Source organism: Doryrhamphus excisus, chromosome 16 (assembly GCF_030265055.1).
Source record: "Doryrhamphus excisus isolate RoL2022-K1 chromosome 16, RoL_Dexc_1.0, whole genome shotgun sequence".
In the NCBI taxonomy this organism is placed as follows: Eukaryota; Metazoa; Chordata; class Actinopteri; order Syngnathiformes; family Syngnathidae; genus Doryrhamphus; species Doryrhamphus excisus.
In genome coordinates, this window is record NC_080481.1 from 927,148 (window position 1) to 945,495 (window position 18,348).

General features: G+C 42.1%; 1 protein-coding gene across 6 annotated transcripts in view; it reads left to right on the forward strand.

Moving 5' to 3' along the window:
- LOC131104027 (metabotropic glutamate receptor 7-like) overlaps nucleotides 1-18,348 on the forward strand; it is a 161,916-nt gene that overhangs the window by 107,779 nt on the left and 35,789 nt on the right. For all 6 annotated transcript variants that reach the window (XM_058050720.1, XM_058050719.1, XM_058050717.1 and 3 more), the window contains 3 exons: nucleotides 11,892-12,027; nucleotides 12,494-12,648; nucleotides 16,230-16,367. In XM_058050720.1, the coding sequence (XP_057906703.1) occupies nucleotides 11,892-12,027; nucleotides 12,494-12,648; nucleotides 16,230-16,367 (429 nt within the window). The remainder of the gene's footprint in view (nucleotides 1-11,891; nucleotides 12,028-12,493; nucleotides 12,649-16,229; nucleotides 16,368-18,348) is intronic.

Genomic DNA, 18,348 nt, shown 5'->3' on the forward strand with positions numbered 1-18,348 from the left:
CTGTAGTCGCCAAATAGGAAAACCTTTGATGGTATATTGTCGGGATCTCCTCCTCATCCTCCTTGCATGTACGCCATCTTTTCACATCACGTCAAGAATAAAGATCGAGGCCAGCTCTATGCTAGCGCAGGGACATAGAGAAAGCGCTAACAAGAGAATGACTGCAAAGTCTTACATTTATTTATTTTAACTGCATGCAGATCACATTTTGGTCGCTGAAATAAATATTAAACTATGAATGGTGCTATTTATAATAATAATAATTAGTTTTGATAACTAGCATGCGGGGCGGCACGGTGGTCTAGGGGTTAGCGCACAGACCTCACAGCTAGGAGACCAGGGTTCAATCCCACCCTCGGGCATCTCTGTGTGGAGTTTGCATGTTCTCCCCGTGCATGCGTGGGTTTTCTCCGGGTACTCCGGTTTCCTCCCACATTCCAAAAACATGCTAGGTTAATTAGCCACTCCAAATTGTCCATAGGTATGAATGTGAGTGTGAATGGTTGTTTGTCTATATGTGCCCTGTGATTGGCTGGCGACCAGTCTAGGGTGTACCCCGCCTTACGCCCGAAGACAGCTGGGATAGGCTCCAGCACCCCCCGCGACCCTCGTGAGGAAAAAGCGGTAGAAAATGAATGAATGAATGAATGAACTAGCATGCGGTTCCCCTTTGCTAGAAATAAATATATAGTTAGCGGCATGTGTAATAATACTGTATGTGTATATCTGTATGTGTATGTGTATATCTATATATATCTGTGTATATCTATATGCATATGTGTATTTTTTTGTTAAAATTACCCCCAGAATCAAACTTTTCATGACATTATTGTTAGCGTTTCCCAAATAATAATAATATAATAATATTATGGCACGCCCCCAAATGGGAAGGGAACTATAATCACACGCTATTCCCAGACAACACTTGACTAACTAGAAGGCATTGTTATTATTGCACCATCTTCGCAAGTTGATGTATGAGACCTTGAGATGTTTTCTGTGGCTGAAAATGTCAAAGGCATTAGTAGGATTCTCGCTTCACCACTTCAAGGAGAACCATCTTGCCGACTAATGCAATATGGCCGCCCATTTTCCCCCAGCCCAGTCTAGAGTGATGGTCAGCTTGTATTGATCTTCTGTTTTTTTTTTTTTTTGCTATTCTATCTTCTGCCTGGTGGAGGCATTGTTCCAATGCGGACTTCCACTTTGGCTCCAGGTGAAACTGGCAGATATAGATCTTTGTCTTTTTCACTGCCAGTTCGGACATTTGAGGAAACCTTCCCACAAAACAGTGCAGTGGAATTGATTGTAGGAAGTGACCGATCTTTACCAGGAGGGTAGTGTTAGTAAGCAGTCACAGCGATATAAGGAGGAGGTTTGATACCTCGGAATGCTGTGTACACTATAGAGCAGAGGTAGGGAACCTATGGCTCGGGAGCCAGGTAGGGCTCTTTTGATGACTGTATCTGGCTCTCAAGCGTTTCTTACCACAATAAAAATGTATTTTTGCTAACATTTTAAAGTAAACATCACAGAAATGACGTCCATCTCTTTTCTACTGCAATACGGTCAACCATATCCATCTTTCCTGATGATATTTTCCAGGTCAAACACCAAAACTCGATTATTACTGGGTAATGCGGTAGTCTACCTCGGTCATTGAGATGTCAAAAAAACATGTAAATATAAACTTTCCTCCTTTAGTCAAATAGTCACCTAGCTAAAGCTGCAGAACCAAGCCTTCTGACGAAGATGGCCAAAAGAATGAAATACATGTACGGAGTACGGTGCAAAACCATGCAGCAGCAGAAGTTGTATTAATGGCAACAAGTATTAGATTTATTATTAGACACTGCGCTGCTCACGAAAGTGTGCTGGCCACACCCCATTGGCGTGGGGTAGTGTGCCTGGTCTACGTAATTAGAGCCCATTATATCTAAAACTGTTGGTCTTACATAAAAATGCACACATTTTATTGCATTCAATGTTTAAAAAAATGTATATGGCTCTCACAGATACACATTTTAAAATATCTGGCCTTCATGGCTCTCTTAGCCAAAAAGGTTCCCGACCCCTGGTATAGAGCGTGATATGTTGTGCATGACCCAGTGCCATTGACAAGCCTCACACTGGCACAGGAACGGCATGCAGGAAATAGAAGAATGCAAAGAGCGTCCGTGTCATCTGCATGTCAGCTCATTTTCATGTGTTTCAATTTATTCAGAGAAAAAAAAATAGCCTTCTTTCGGTGTCAAGGTGATAAATATAATTTGAGCATTCAAGCTCCTGCGGAGATTTGGCTTTGCAGGGTGTTGAGTAGGCAAGTGGGAGGTCCAATCTATTGAGAGCCTTCAATTTTGATGGATATTTTAGTTTGCAAAGTAAAATAGTGAAACTTGAGTCTTTTTATTTTCATATCGAAGGGGAAGAGGAATTTTTCGGATGAATAATTGATCCAGTTTAATGCATTGCACGACCTGTGGCACCACGGACAGATTAGCAGGGAACTTCCAAGCCTTTCGCCATCATGATCATCATGTTTCTGTATATTAATCAAATTGGGAGCAGAGGTTATGACACCCCAGTACATGTGCACTGTGGATACCAGGAGGGCCAGATGATATCATAGTTACATGATTAAGGTCCAGTTAAATGTAGCCAACAGTTTCCATGGCAACAAACTGGATAATGATAAGGATGTTTGTGCATTTGGAAAAAAAAAAAAAAAGTTTGGGATGGCTCTGAACGCTCGGTTTCGGAGAATTTTTTTCTTTATGTGGGTGTTCCCGCTTACAAGGTCTAGGTTTCACTGTGTTAGCACGGAGCTAACGCTAATGGCTTCCAGGAAATATTTGTGCAGGCTTTAACTTGACTAAAGAGGCAAGCATCAGAGTTTGTGAACGTGGGTGAAGCTGGTCTGTCCGCAAAAAACTTTTGCTGAAGCCTGATGCCTTTTCCAACGTTACTCGGTCATGTTGAAGAGTCAAAAGCAGGGGTGCTCACACTTTTTCAGCATGCGAGCTACTTTTAAAATGACCGAGTCAAAATGATCTACCCACTACAAAAATGCAAAACATCTATTTATTTTCAAATGTATTGAGGATTATTTGTACGTACAATGTATGTTGATGTACCTTACATAACCAAATGAGCCAATATTGCAAAACACACATAATTAACTATTAACATTTTTTGTAATTACCTGAGTTTACTTTGATGACTTGCACTGAATTGAACCAGCCAGGGATGCATAGTCCGGACAGTAGCTGCTGATAGCCAGCCTCAAGCACACTTCCAAATGTTTATGAGTCATGGATAATATCCGTATCACAATATCCGTATAATATTCCATATCCGTATGGAAGTGATATGTTTTTTGCCTTTTTACTTGGTCCAGTTTTTGCCTTTTTACTTGGTCCAGCTCCTTCACTCATTTTAGTGACCATAAACTTTAGCGAGGGCTTTAAAATCTCGCAATTCGCCGACTAGCTTAGCACTTTGCATCGTTGTTTACGCATGGGCGGTGACCTAAAGGTCAAAATTCAGTTGTCATCTGACTGGTTGTCCTGTATGTCAATCAAGTAACGGGGATGGATGATAGGCTGACATCGTAAGTTCTGCTGCACTTAGAGACGTTGTTTGATTTGATTGGTCGCCCGAAGGGCAACATTCAGTTGTCATCTGAATGGCTGCCCTGTATATCAATCAAGTGACGGCATTGATGCTGGGATGATATTTTTTTAATGTCACGCCGCGATCGACCAGCGATCGACCAGTACCACCTCCGTGATCGACCGGTAGCTCGCGATCGACTTAATGAGCACCCCTGGTCAAAAACAACAATCTATGCTAACTGTGTTTATTTTTTGTAAGTAAGTGGTTGTCTGTGTAACATTATTAACATTATACAGTGTGCATACACCGAGCATCTTACCTGCATGCATGCAAATTACACGGAAGAGCAAATAGCTTTTTCCACCACAATGGTGGCTTTACCAGAGTGTTTTTAAACACAAGTAATCCCGCAAAAAAAAAAAAAAAAACATTACCGACCACATTTCTACTACCGATGTTGTGTCAAGATTGTCTTTTTGGTTTATTAATTTATTATCAAATTACTGACAAAATTAGAAAGTGGGGTTCGGCAGTAGTCCAGAAATCCTCAAGAGCAATTGGGATTGTGACCAATCACAATGGAGTGGGCATGCCTAAGGCGGGCTGTGGGTGGAATAAATTAAAACAGACTGTTTTGGTAAGCCAAGGAAATACAGCTGGGATAGGTGCAGATTCTGGAAAATATAGAAAGCTTTCTGCGCGGCTTTCATGTGTAGCTGCTCTATAGGAGTCTACAACTCAATACGAAGGGCCGGGAAATTTGCATAATGGGTAGGGAGGAGCAACTCCACCATTATCTGCATCTGTATGTATATATACATATGTAGTTTGTGACTCAGTTAAATGAAAAAAAATCATTAGTCCAGTCCTTTTGTTATTGTTGTTTTCGTAAAAGTAATGTTCAAATATTGTTTAGTCTCATTCCTCCGAAGCCGATATAATGTATCGTCTCATCTTGAGCTGAGTGTACCGTGACACGCCTCTGAAAAGAAAGGAATAATACCTTGGTCACGATTGGCGTCAATGATGCATCTCACTTTATCGCAAGTGGAAAAATAAAGCACTTCACACATTTGGCTTGTCTTCACACGGCTTGTTGAGGCTGGTACTTCTTTTGAAATAAGTGTATGAGTGTTAATGTATAATTAGCATAAGTCTTGAAGGATCTAAATAATTTCACTGTTTTCTGTAGCGAGCGACTTTCCAGTGACATACTGGCCAATATGATAATCATAGATATTACGTCACAGCCTCACCAGGAAGACAAGGCCTTGATACAAAGCAGAGGCTGGGTTTTCTTTGTCTACAAAAGGTTCATATTTTAAAAAGTGATATTTTTTAGGTTTGTTTTTATGTTTTCCTTGATTGCAAAACATGTCAAGGAGGTCATCTGTAAATAAAGGAGGGATGTTCACCTATTCTTGATATTCACTGTTTTATAGCTTATAGTTCATATTGTAAATCTCAAATTCTTTATATTTTATAGGATGTATATTATATACATCCTTTTACATAAAAACCTGTAAAATTACATTTAATTCAGTTTTTGAGATGGTCTGGTTGGAGTCTAAAAGTTATGACTAAAATATGTCCATCATAAAGGGAATAAAATTTAATAAAATATCCTCATAAAAACGGGAAAACTGTAGATTTGTCATTTCCTTTATCTAAATCAGTGGTCTTCAGTTAAAATTGATTTTCATGCATGTTTATGCATTCTTTTTTACACTGAAGATCCGAACCTCAATTTGCCTTAATGTGCATCAAACAGACTAATTCATATGAATATTAAATGTAATGAAACCCTGCACATCACCCTACTGTTCCAACACAGTACAATGAACTTAGCGTCTACATTATGCTTAAATTATGCTCTATAATTTAAGCATATACTATTATACTATTATGCTCATTTTTCGACCCTTTGTAGTGCGTTTTGGACTCCTATAGAGCAGCTACACGCAATAACCAGCTCAGAAACCTTTTTAGATTTTGCTCGTAATAAGCAGACACAAAACTGAAACGCTTTGAAAAGGTCCGGAAATCAACATTTTGAATGGAAGAGATGGGAGATGTTCGTAAGCCGAAGCTGGACTGAAACGCTGTGGAAATACTCTAAAATATAGAATGAAAGTAAGAGTATTGGTAATATCAAATTACTCTAAATGCGTGAATATTTACAAAAGTCATTTTCATGGTTGCGATCATGAAATAATGTTAGAAAGAAATCTGAGTTTGTTGTCTCGTCATTTCCCCAAGAGGACAGTGACTTCCGTTTGATGTAATCTAACTGTATGAGTAATGCATAATCGGGAATTGAACCAGTTACCTTTGGGTTGGGAAGCACGTACTTTATCTCCCAAGTCATTGTCATTATTGTTGACGTGACAAAGTGACATTTTTAAGTGACTTCTTACCAGCAGGGGGCGGCATTTAAATTGTACATGAATTTCTAATGGGAAAACATTCACAGAAAATATGAAATTACACTACAGGAATATTTTTGAAACACCTGAGTAGGTAACACACCTGTCCTGAGCGAGCTGAACATTTTGATGTTGGATTTCTTTGAATTGGTTTGGAGATGGAGGAGTAGTCAGCAGACAAAAAATGAAGCGGAACAATAAGAAGGAGGAATAAACAGATAAAAATGGCCGACTACAACAACATACGTGTCTTTCAGCATTCACAAAATTACAAAATTGGATGGATTGGATTGGATTAGGGTGAGGAGCTCAGCCATCCGGGAGGGGCTCAGTGTAGAGCCGCTTCTCCTTCACATCGAGAGGAGTCAGTTGAGGTGGCTCGGGCATCTAGTCCGGATGCCTCCCGGACGCCTCCCTGGGGAGGTGTTCCGGGCATGCCCAGCCGGGAAAAGGCCCCGGGGCAGACCTAGGACACGCTGGAGGGACTATGTCTCACAGCTGGCCTGGGAACGCCTTGGTGTCCTCCCGGTGGAGCTGGAGGAGGTGGCCGGGGACCGGGAAGTCTGGGCTTCCCTTCTAAGACTGCTGCCCCCGCGACCCGGACCCGGATAAGCGGAGGAAAATGGATGGATGGATGGACAAAATTGGATGGTACAAAAATTCATTAATTCATTTATTTTCTACCGCTTATCCTCACGAGGGTTATTGACACTGAGGTATTATGCCGAGGTTCTCATTGGGAGTGACCAGGATGGATAGGATCACTCAACAAACGAGTAATCAGAAGGACATTACATGTTAGAGGCCTTGGAGATTAAGTCCTTTAGGACAGACTGAGATGGTCGGGACATGTCCAGAGGAGAGATAGTGAATATATCGGTATAAGGATGCTGCGTTTAGAGCTGCCAGGTAGGAGGCGTAGAGAGGAGGTTTATGGATGTAGTGAAGGAGGACATGAGGGTAGGTGGTGTGAGAGATGGAGGATGATTGATTTGCTGTGACGACTCCTGAAGGGGAAAGCCGAAAGAGAAAGTTTTGTTTTGTTTCCAGAAAACGTCATCGTAATGAGGAAAAGCCGTGCAGAAAATGGATGTTAGACTTGACAGGATCCGGAGTAAACAAGCTTTATTTTATTCCCTTCCCATTCTTACATTAAGTTGTAACAACACAAAAAAAAGCATGTGCCAAGTCGTAACGTACTACTGCAAGTAGAACCTTAACACAAAGTGCTCGGCAGTGAGATGCCACGTGTCAAAGTCCCTTTGCAACGGCAACTTAAAAAAAAAAAAAAAAAAAAAAACGCGGTTCTCAGTTGTCGCACGCTTGATGTTTTCCTTCCACCTCTCGGTGTGAAAACAGTGTCACGTAGAAGAAAACAGAGGAAGGAGTAAAGCTAGTAAGGATGACATTTCTCACATCACGCTCCTCAGCTAAGACAGACAGCACTCCTCTCCAGCCGTCGGTCTGGGCCCAGGACTCTCCTCCTTCCTTCTCCTTGCGGTGACAGGTGGAGGCGGTCTGACACACAACCCCCGCTATTCAGCAAGTACAGCGACTACGGCGCTTGAATTTTCATCACGCCTGCCTCTCCGACTACTTGAGTGACTGACTGACTGACTGACAGATGAGGTTCTCCGCAGCCGTTCAATAATTTACAGTAGACACCGTCTTGCAACAGTTGGTCAGTCTCTGAAGACCAGATCCCGATCCTTCTAATCCTCATCAGTCCTTCCTGTGGTTTCTCTGTTGCATTATTGACCAATGCGAGCCATCATATACATTAGGTTCAAGGCTGTTATAGCACCGTTACTCTTCACGGTACGGTTTTGTCATTATGAGTTAATGCTTTTTATTAGACCAAAACCAGGGGTGGGCAAACTACGGCCCGGGGGCCACATGCGGCCCACCAAGCGTTTGAATCCGGCCCGCCAGTTGCTTTCTAAGTAACTTCAACTTTTAACATACAAACTGGCAACATGACTTGCAAGTCGGATGTCTGATTTAATAAAAAATAAACAACAAAACTGTAAAATTAAATGACATAGTTTGATGTGGTGTGATGTTTAAAGTGCTCCTAAAAAAGGGACATGAGAACATACAACTGATATAGGATAACACTTTTACAGATAAAATTAGACAAATAATTCAAGGAAAATGATAAGCATAAAATAGTGTGTGTGTTAAATACGTATATGTTCTGGCCCCCCAGACAATTTTGTTAACTCAATGCGGCCCTCGAGTCCAAATATTTGCCCACCCCTGGACCAAAACTCTGAAAAGATGATCTTTTTTTTTTTTTTTTTTTTTTTAGCCATGGAATGAATGGGTGAGATAACTATCTGCAGATAGATTCCCGTCTGCAAGAAAGGTGCGGCTAATGTGCCAGAATCAGATGTAAAGTGCGTCGGGTGTCATAATATAAGCTTCCAGGCTGTAATCTCTTTGCAGAAGCTAAGCTTTGCGTCATCCCTGCGAGACCTACAACACTAACTTCACTGCTCAAATGGCACAGAGCTTGTTTCCGTTTAACAGGATACCGCAAGCCCTTAAGCAGGAGCCAAACCTATTGGCGGGCACCCTATGTTTAGGTTTAGTCCACTTGTGGTGGGGGGGTAACAGCAGTCATCCCAAGTGTCTTCAGGCACTTAGAGAATCATTTCCCACATGTCCGCTGCTAATGTTTAGAAACAAGAAAGTAGGGAAAGACTTCAGCAATTGTCCTTTTTGTTATCTTGAGCTTGATGAAAAATGCCACCGTCTAAACTAACCAGGACTGGAGATACATGATCTGCCAGGCAAAAACTGTTTGCATCAAAGTAATGAGCCAAAGGAGACTGGCAATTAGGAGTTTACTTCCATTTATCTGTCTACTCAGAGAAATGCAAACTGAGACGTCGTACGGGTAGGCTATTAAAAAGCTTGAGTGGGAGAAATTTTAATTGGTTTGGGTAAAGCTTTGCTGTTGCTGCTGACCAAGTGGAGGCTCGCTGTTTGACTCCCACAGGTGATCGCGTTATTTGTTTCTTTAAAAGTTTCTATTGTTTTCATACATATATATATATATATATATATATATGACTCATTCATTCTATAAGATTGTAAATAATAAATTGTGACTATGGGGCGGCACGGCGGTCTGGTGGTTAGTGCGCAGACCTCACAGCTAGGAGACCAGGGTTCGGTCCCCGCCCTCGGCCATCTCTGTGTGGAGTTTGCATGTTCTCCCCGTGCATGCGTGGGTTTTCTCCGGGTACTCCGGTTTCCTCCCACATTCCAAAAACATGCTAGGTTAATTAGCCACTCCAAATTGTCCATAGGTATGAATGTGAGTGTGAATGGTTGTTTGTCTATATGTGCCCTGTGATTGGCTGGCCACCAGTCCAGGGTGTACCCCGCCTCTCACCCCAAGACAGCTGGGATAGGCTCCAGCACCCTCACACCCTCACGAGTAAAGGGGGAGTGTGACAAAAAACACTTTGTAAAAGTCATTTATTAAAATGACAATTAAACCAGGCTGCACGGTGGTCTAGTGGTTAGCGCACAGGTCTCACAGCTAGGAGACCGGAGTTCAATTCCAACCTCGGCCATCTCTGTGTGGAGTTTGCATGTTCTCCCCGTGCATGCGTGGGTTTTCTCCGGGTACTCCGGTTTCCTCCCACATTCCAAAAACATGCTAGGTTAATTAGCCACTCCAAATTGTCCATAGGTATGAATGCGAGTGTGAATGGTTGTTTGTCTATATGTGCCCTGGGATTGGCTGGCCACCAGTCCAGGGTGTACCCCGCCTCTCGCCCGAAGACAGCTGGGATAGGCTCCAGCACCCCCCGCGACCCTCGTGAGGAAAAAGCGGTAGAAAATGAATGAATGAATGAATGAATAGTGACGATGCATTTCTAAATGTGCGTCTGCCTGTTAGCTCAGCACCCAGGCGGGCAGTACCCTTGATGGTGTCATTAGTGGTGACTTGTCAGGAAATGATTTATCATCAGCATTAATATTCTCTTTGTGATTACCGCACGTAAAAGCCAATGAGATGAGCGTCCGACATCAGATAAAGACTTTAAATAAAAAAGGCAATGACAAATCCATAACATAAAATCAGTAACTTTATGTTCCTGGTGGTGAAGATTATTGGATTTGTTGTCACAGAGTTTGTTTATCATTCGTTCACTCCAAGAAAAAAAGATTTTGGCATTCAGTCGGGTGCGGCAGGTGATTTATGGCATGTCGCTCTGGTTTGTCGGTCATTGCCAAGATGTGAAAAAAAAAACACTTACTGGCCATTTTATTTGGTAGACCTGCACAATAGTGATACCCATTCTGTCACTATCAATTATTATGCATTTAACAATAAGCGTAGCGCAATTTTTTGTGTGTTTGCAGCGGTTTTAAACTGCACTGCATCACACTGAGATGCGTTAATGTGTGTTTAATATGGGTTACTATATTTAGCTGGGTGTGACTAATCGAAGCCCCTTTCAGCATGATGCATTGGAGTTATATGCGAAGGTGATCTCCGACAATAATATTGTTACATTAATATCTCGGTTCGTCTTCTTTCTCTTTAAGCGTTTCCCTTCAGGAGTCGCCACGGCAAATCAATCTCCTCCGTCCAACCCTGTCCCTCTCACACCAACTACCCTCATGTCCTCCTTCACTACATCCATAAACCTCCTCTCTACGCCTCCTACCTGGCAGCTCTAAACGCAGCATCCTTCTACCGATATATTCAATATCTCTCCTCTGGACATCTCAGTCTGGCCTAAAGGACTTTATCTCCAAGGCCTCTAACATGTAATGTCCCTTTGATTACTTGTTTGTTCCTGATCCTATCCATCCTGGTCACTCCCAATGAGAACCTCGGCATAATACCTCAGTGTCAATAAAAAAAAAAAATAAGCATAATAATATTTACGATAGTGCTGCACGGCGGTCAAGTGGTTAGCGCGTAGACCTCACAGCGAGGAGACACGAGTTCAATCCCACCTTCGGCCATCTCTGTGTGGAGTTTGCATGTTTGTTTGGTTATATGTCTATATGTGCCATGTGATTGGCTGGCCACCAGTCCAGAGTGTACCCCGCCTGAAGACAGCCGGGATAGGCTCCAGCACATCTACTGGTTTTCAGCATGCTCCGTTATGTAATATAATATGATATAATATTGCACTGTATATTACCATCTGTACATATGAAAACATAACATTTTCTATCTATCTTTCTATGGAAGTGTTGCAATATTTTAACACCTCTGTAATAAAGCCCCGGGCTGCATGGTGGTGGAGTGGTTAGCGCGCAGACCTCACAGCTAAGAGACCCGAGTTCAATGCCACCCTCGGCCATCTCTGTGTGGAGTTTGCATGTTCTCCCCGTGCATGCGTGGGTTTTCTCCGGGTACTCCGGTTTCCTCCCACATTCCAAAAACATGCTAGGTTAATTAGCTACAGGTATCAATGTGAGTGTGAATGGTTGTTTGTCTATATGTGCCCTGGGATTGGCTGGCCACCGTTCCAGGGCGGAAGACAGCTGGCATAGGCTCCAGCACCCTCCGCGACCCTTGTGAGGACAAGCGGTAGAAAACGAATGAATGAATATTTAGGATACAGTTCTTGTATTAAATATCGCTAGATTGTACTACATGTAAGTATGTGCTGTAAGATTATGATTAATACTCGGTAAAAAGCATCTCCCGAATATTACTGTTTATGCTTTTGCTCCTTGTTATTTGGGCCCAATTTCCATATAAGAAGCTGTGGTAGCCTCAGGCTTTTTGTGTGTTCATACGTATGCGTGACAGAAGAGCAGAGATTATACCAGGGGCCTTATCGTTTTCTCACTCTCTCCATTTATTAGGTGGAATCTGCATCTCCCAGTCTTTGAAAATTCCCCACAACCCCAAGCTTGAGGATTATGACAAAGCCATCCAACAACTACTGGAAACCCAGCACTCCAGGGCAGTCATCATCTTTGCCAACGAAGAAGACATACGGTGAGCAATGTCGCACGCGGCGGCGGCGGCGGCGGCGTCAATGTCGCTCGGGCGTGCTGACGGCTCGCCACGTTACACTCTTTAATCTCTGAGTGGCAGCTCCTGAAGACAAGCCACGGGCAAAAAATGTAGCATGCATGCATGCAGCAAGTCTGTTGCACAAACATGCGTTTGACACCGCAAACGTAAGACGACGTACGCAGGGAATACAGATCACAGGAGAAAGACACAGATATTATGTCAGTGACACCTCCTCCTGGGAAATACCTGCGCAAACAAACACAATATATTCACTCCTTGGAATTTTTTAAGTAAATAACACACATAAACTGTTTAAAGTTTGTTGTCCCTTTTTATTCCATTATGCAACGACATCAAGCAAGACTAGATAAGACAGTGCTGTAGCATCATTCGGTGTAAAAGGTTAGATTACACACGCCCATTGTGCTTTCTCACAATTCTGCAGGGGAGTTCTGAATGCCACTAAGAGGGCCAATCACGTGGGCCATTTCCTGTGGATTGGATCTGACAGCTGGGGGGCCAAAAGCAGCCCCATCCACCAGCTCGAGGACGTAGCAGTGGGAGCCATTACTATACTGCCCAAGCGCTCCTCTATTAAAGGTATGCGCACCGGTGTGCACGGGCCGTCACGCTGCACCGTGCATCGTTATTGTTGCTGCGTTATGATTGCATTGTTTTCTTGAGTCCAGCTGTCTAATTCTTTATCTATTTCATTCCGGAGAATGACGAAGAATAAATCATTTTAGCCATGTGGAAGGATTAGAACAGATATAATCACATTATGTTTAGATATGTGCTTGATATTCTAACTCGTACGGTATTATGTAAGGTTGGAATTTAAGTCCTTAAGTGTCTGTTTCTCATCCTTTAACAAATAGTAAACACTCCTGTTTTTCTCATAAGAACTTTACGGGATTCATCGTGCAAAGTATGCACAGCATTATAACCGCTTCCACAATCACATGAGCTCTAATTCAACAGCATAGCTGATGATTGACATTGCCAATATTAACCTATTGTAAACAACATAAAGTGTTTATAATTAATTTTAGTCTTTATAACGAGGCATACTCCAAAGTGGTACCCTGCAATGCAGTTCTGTTTCTATGATGTTACTGTGATGTAAGTCGAGTTTTGTGTTACACGTTAATAAATTATAGTACAATAAATTATAGTATGCTGTACACCGGACTGGATACTGTACGCAGAACATGTTGATGACAGGAAATACAGTAATAAAACATCAAATACGAGAATAACATGGTACAGGAATACAAAATAAAAGCCAAAACTAGGGATGTTACGATCAGGGTTTTATGCGCCCGATACCGATCGTGATCACGTACTTGGTGTGTAAATGTACTACTGGCTATATACGATACCAGGCTATATACTCATTTTTCTAACGTTAATTTTCAGAGCCAAATTTCAATTTCAAGTCAAACAAAGCCAATATGCTCGTTTTACCAGAACATTAACAAAATTGGCATAATTGAAAACATTAATGAAAAGCAGGTTTGCCCGTTCCTCAGGTTGGTAGTGGTGATACCTCCTCTGTTCCTGAGCGGGGCGGTCCTGTGGAGTGTGGGGTGGACTAGGGAGGGCCTCTGTCTTGCCCCCCGCACTCCTCCCTCTGTTTTTTTCTCTTCTTTTCTATCCCCTCCTGCTCCAAAAAGCTATCTTTTTTCATGTTTACTATTATTAAATTGACCTCGGGCCTCTGTATTGTCCCCCTCTTACCCCCGCACTCCTCCCTCTGTTTTTTTTTTCTCTTCTTTTCTATCCCCTCCTGCTCTGTCCTGGCCATTCAAAATGTACATTACAACAAGACAACAAACAAAGTTAAAACTGTGCATTTTTGCATGGTGATTGTCTGTGATAAATAATGTGTGGGGGGGGGGGGGTCCTGTGGAGTGTGGGGTGGCCTAGGGAGGGCCTCTGTATTGTCCCCCTCTTGCCCCCGCACTCCTCCCTCTGGGTTTTTTTTCTCTTCTTTTCTATCCCCTCCTGCTCTGGCCTGGCCATTCAAAATGTACATTACAACAAGACAACAAACAAAGTTAAAACTGTGCATTTTTGCATGGTGATTGTCTGTGATAAATAATGTGTGGGGGGGGGGGGTCCTGTGGAGTGTGGGGTGGCCTAGGGAGGGCCTCTGTATTGTCCCCCTCTTGCCCCCGCACTCCTCCCTGTGTTTTTTTCTCACTTCTTTTCTATCCCCTCCTGCTCTGGCCTGGCCACTCCACACTTTTCCCTGGCAGAGCAAGTCCGTTTAGCATGTAAGGGCATTTAGATCAACAAACATTTGCCCTAATGGCTGCCCCGAATGGCTGGCCAGGACTATGCATTATTTCTTGCTCCGTGTCTTCATTTGGTATTGCCACTTCCTGTCTGGCACCGTAAGCCGCCACCGTACTTTCACCTGAGAGTGCTGGCAGCAGACTTTTGTGCTTTGGCAATTAGCTTGATATTTCAGTTCAACTATTGCTTTTGCTTGCGGTCTGTTCATTTTGTGTGCTTTGCTTGTTTTTTTTTTCCTTATGTTCTACATGTGTCACTGCATTCTGGTGCAAAATTTGCACGTAAAAATAAGGGAAATTAGTTAAAATAAAAGAATAAGGGATGATGATATTTTTAGGTTTATACTCTATGACGCCATTTTTGTGTCTACAGACATGTACATATGACTACTTCTGCTTTAAGGTTACAATTCCACATCTGTATCTTCATCACCATCTCTCCCGTGCACCACCGACTCAAACATTAGCATATGATTACTCTACCCTGCTAGAATTGAATGCAAGATGTGTCATGCATTTTAAGATACAATTTGTGATAAAATACAATATGTTGATTTACCTCCTGGGTGTCCTCATTTCCAGGCCCGTCTCATCTATTTCTGCTTCAGCTGGCAATTTCTCCCAATGATGTTCCACAGTCCTCAGAGAGAATCAATGACCTTGATGCACACATATACTTGGCTGGGAGGAGGGAGAGCAAGGTCACATTGCCCACTGTTGCTTCTCTGTGGGATTTATCAGATACAGAAAGTCATCAGAGCAACTCGTTTGCCTGACATATTTAGCTTGATTCACTTTTTAGATCAGCATCAACGCATCAACATGTTGCCTTCGTTTATAATATGAAAAATGACAGAATTTTGTTTTTGAGGTTATCTTTTGTAAATGTAACATTTTCTGATTACAGAACGGCCTCTGTTTGGGATGGTGTTTCACTAAAAACTAATAAAATCAAACATTATTGCCTGATTGGACAGAGCATTTAGACACTAACCAGTGTAATAGAACATTCTCAGCAGGTACGGTTCTATTCCCAGCACTCAACAGCCACTCATGGTTTGAATTGAGAGGCTTTTTATTCAAGCTTTCTTTGATTAGGAGAAGTCTGGCCTGGACAGATGTACACCGTGGGGTGCCGTAAGATTATTACCAATCCATCAGGCATCATTGGTGGTGTTTTGAGAACAAATTCAGCTGAGTCATGCGAGTCCGATTAGTCGTTTCCACCCACGACTCAGATGATCTGGAACAATAATGAGTGGAGGCAGACAGAGAGACCTTCAAATGTGGAATAGGAAAATATGTTTTTTGATGCAAGTAGGGGGGGTGAAAAAGCTTTAATTGTGTATTCTGTCAGCACGGAATTGTGACCCGCATGAGGCTGAGAAAGTTGCTCAAATAAAAGCAAAAATCTGGAGACTTCCTTTTTCCTTTGTTGCAGCAAGTTTCTTCTCATGCAAATTCTCCATAGAAAGCTCTGTTTGAAAATTGGTCTTACTTTAAGCGCCACGCTTTCAATCCATCTCAGCCGGCTTTTCATGCAGCTAGCGAAGGAAGCAGCTCAGTACCAACAGGACTTTAAAGCTGGAGGCAACAGGCTGTGGCACCATTAACACTTCCTGCGCTATTTATTATGCAGCCTGTTTTTTTTAATTAGTGCAATTTCCAAGAAGAAAGTAGTTAGAGCTTCATGGGGCTTGAAAAAAAAAAAAAAAAAAAACAACGCCACGGTCAATGTTTGATGACGTGGCACATGATGGTTTGGCGGCCAGAACCAGAACCACACCATCACCGCCACCACAGTGATGCACTTCCTTTTCTGCAGGCTCCAATTACATTATAATTGAAATGGACTATTGCTCTTTTATCCTCTCTTCTTAGGGTTTGATGAGTACTTCACTGCACTCACGCTGGAGAACAATCGTAGGAACGTTTGGTTTGCTGAATTCTGGGAGGAGAACTTTAACTGCAGGCTTCTCAGTGCATCCAAGAAAGAAGACACCACTCGTAAATGCACAGGTACTACCTCTTTGTACTGCGATAATCATAAGAATGGATTACATTTATATACGGTAGTGCCTTTTTACAAGGTTCTTCACAGTGAGCCCATTACTCATTAATTCCAGTCACAGTCTGGTGGTGGTAAACTATATCGGCTATGTAGCCAAATCTGCCCTGGGGTAGACTCACGTGACTTACAATTGGACTTAGCGTTAGAGTTAGGTATTGTTTAAATATTATTGTATCCCAGTGCTAAATCTGTACTTTGAAATTGTGCAGTTGCTTAAACGGTGCTCAAACTGAACTCAAGCATTCAGAGTTTGCCCAAAAAGAAAACCTTTTTCTTTTAAAGTGATGGTTCGGATTTTTTGACATGACTCAACCCCAACTTCACGTCTCGAGCCGAGTTCTGTTTGGATTTCGGTGCTGAGGAAAGTAGTGCCAGCTAGTTGCTGGAGACAATTAAGTAAGGAGTTTGGCTTCTCAAAACAACATGCGTTCAAATGCCTACTAGGAAAAAATCAGACCTCATAAATCGCTCGGTGTTATTTTTTCTGCTGTAGTATCAATTTGGGTTCCCACCTGTCCATTGTTAGGCATATTTGCTTTACCGATTTCAGGGGTGTCGTACAACTTCATGTCAAAAAAATCCCTTTAACACAATTTTGTGACATTCTGACATGAGCACTGATGAATAGATAAGTAATCAACCTACATATACTTTATTCCAGTTTGATATTTCCATTTGAATAGGTTGAATTTGATCTTGTTTTTGTCTACTCTTGATGGCTATGTTTCAAGGCTGTATTTTCATTTAATATCAAATTGAAGGGGAAACTTTAACAATCATGATAAAACAGTTCAAAAATATATACAACCAACGATAAAGCCTAATTTTCGGCGGAATCCCCACTCACAATGATTGTGGTTTTCACCACTGTGGGGATTGGAATATCAATATAAATAAAATCTTCAAGGCTAAACTCGCAATGCACAAAATAATAATCAAACTCATTAGGACACAGAGCAATGAACAACTTTTTACTCTGTGTCCCTTCTGCTTTCTACTTCGTTCTCCTTGCGCCATGAGGCATTCAGGCCCACTCGTCTGTGTGAGTATTAGGCGCTAATTTAATTTAATTTTTATTCACATATCCGTTATGACAATTGGTGTATCGTTGGTGGTAGCGTACCCTATTTTGGTAACCGAGGAGCGAGACGATCACCACCTTTTTGGGCAAGTGAAATACTAATATGAAATGTAACATTATTAACCAGGTGATAACGTTTGATACCCATCCTAACACATGATTAGTAGCTGTACATACGCCATTGATATTCTATTCAGTTCCTCTCATTGCAGCAAAAAAGTCCAACAGCAAGTGTTGGTGCCCAGCGGGTTGACACAGAGTTATGACTTGAAATAATAACAATGCATCACGTGTCTGAGTCGTATTATAGTTATGCCGTCTGTTCCTGTGACTAATATTCTACAACTCTTAAACCCATTTTCTTTTCATTCCCCCGTGACAGGACTAGGCTGTTTATCCACATTACCATCATTTGGCGCCTTGAATAATTAATGTCTGTCAGCTTTATATCAATGTTTCAGTTGGAGTTCTGGGTTGGTTTGTTTAAGGGGCCATTCTTCAGGATGTCTTCTCTGCTTGTGCGATGTTGGAAAAGACAGGCGGACGTACATCATACTAGCGCCTGTTTTATGGTGCGTGACATACTTATACGTTTCCATTTGGTTGTGCTCGTGGCTGTGCATGGAAACACGGTGATGGAGCGCTTGTTTTAGCAATGCTAACGCTATAATAAAGCTACGTGATTAACTCCCAGTCACTTGATTACAAAACACAAAGAAAACTAATTATTTAAGTGGCAGGTATTTATTGCGGCCTCCCTTACCGGTACACATTTATTTGTTAAATACGGTACTGGAAAAAAGGTCAGTAAGGATAATTCATAATGCCGCCTACAGAGAACATAGTAC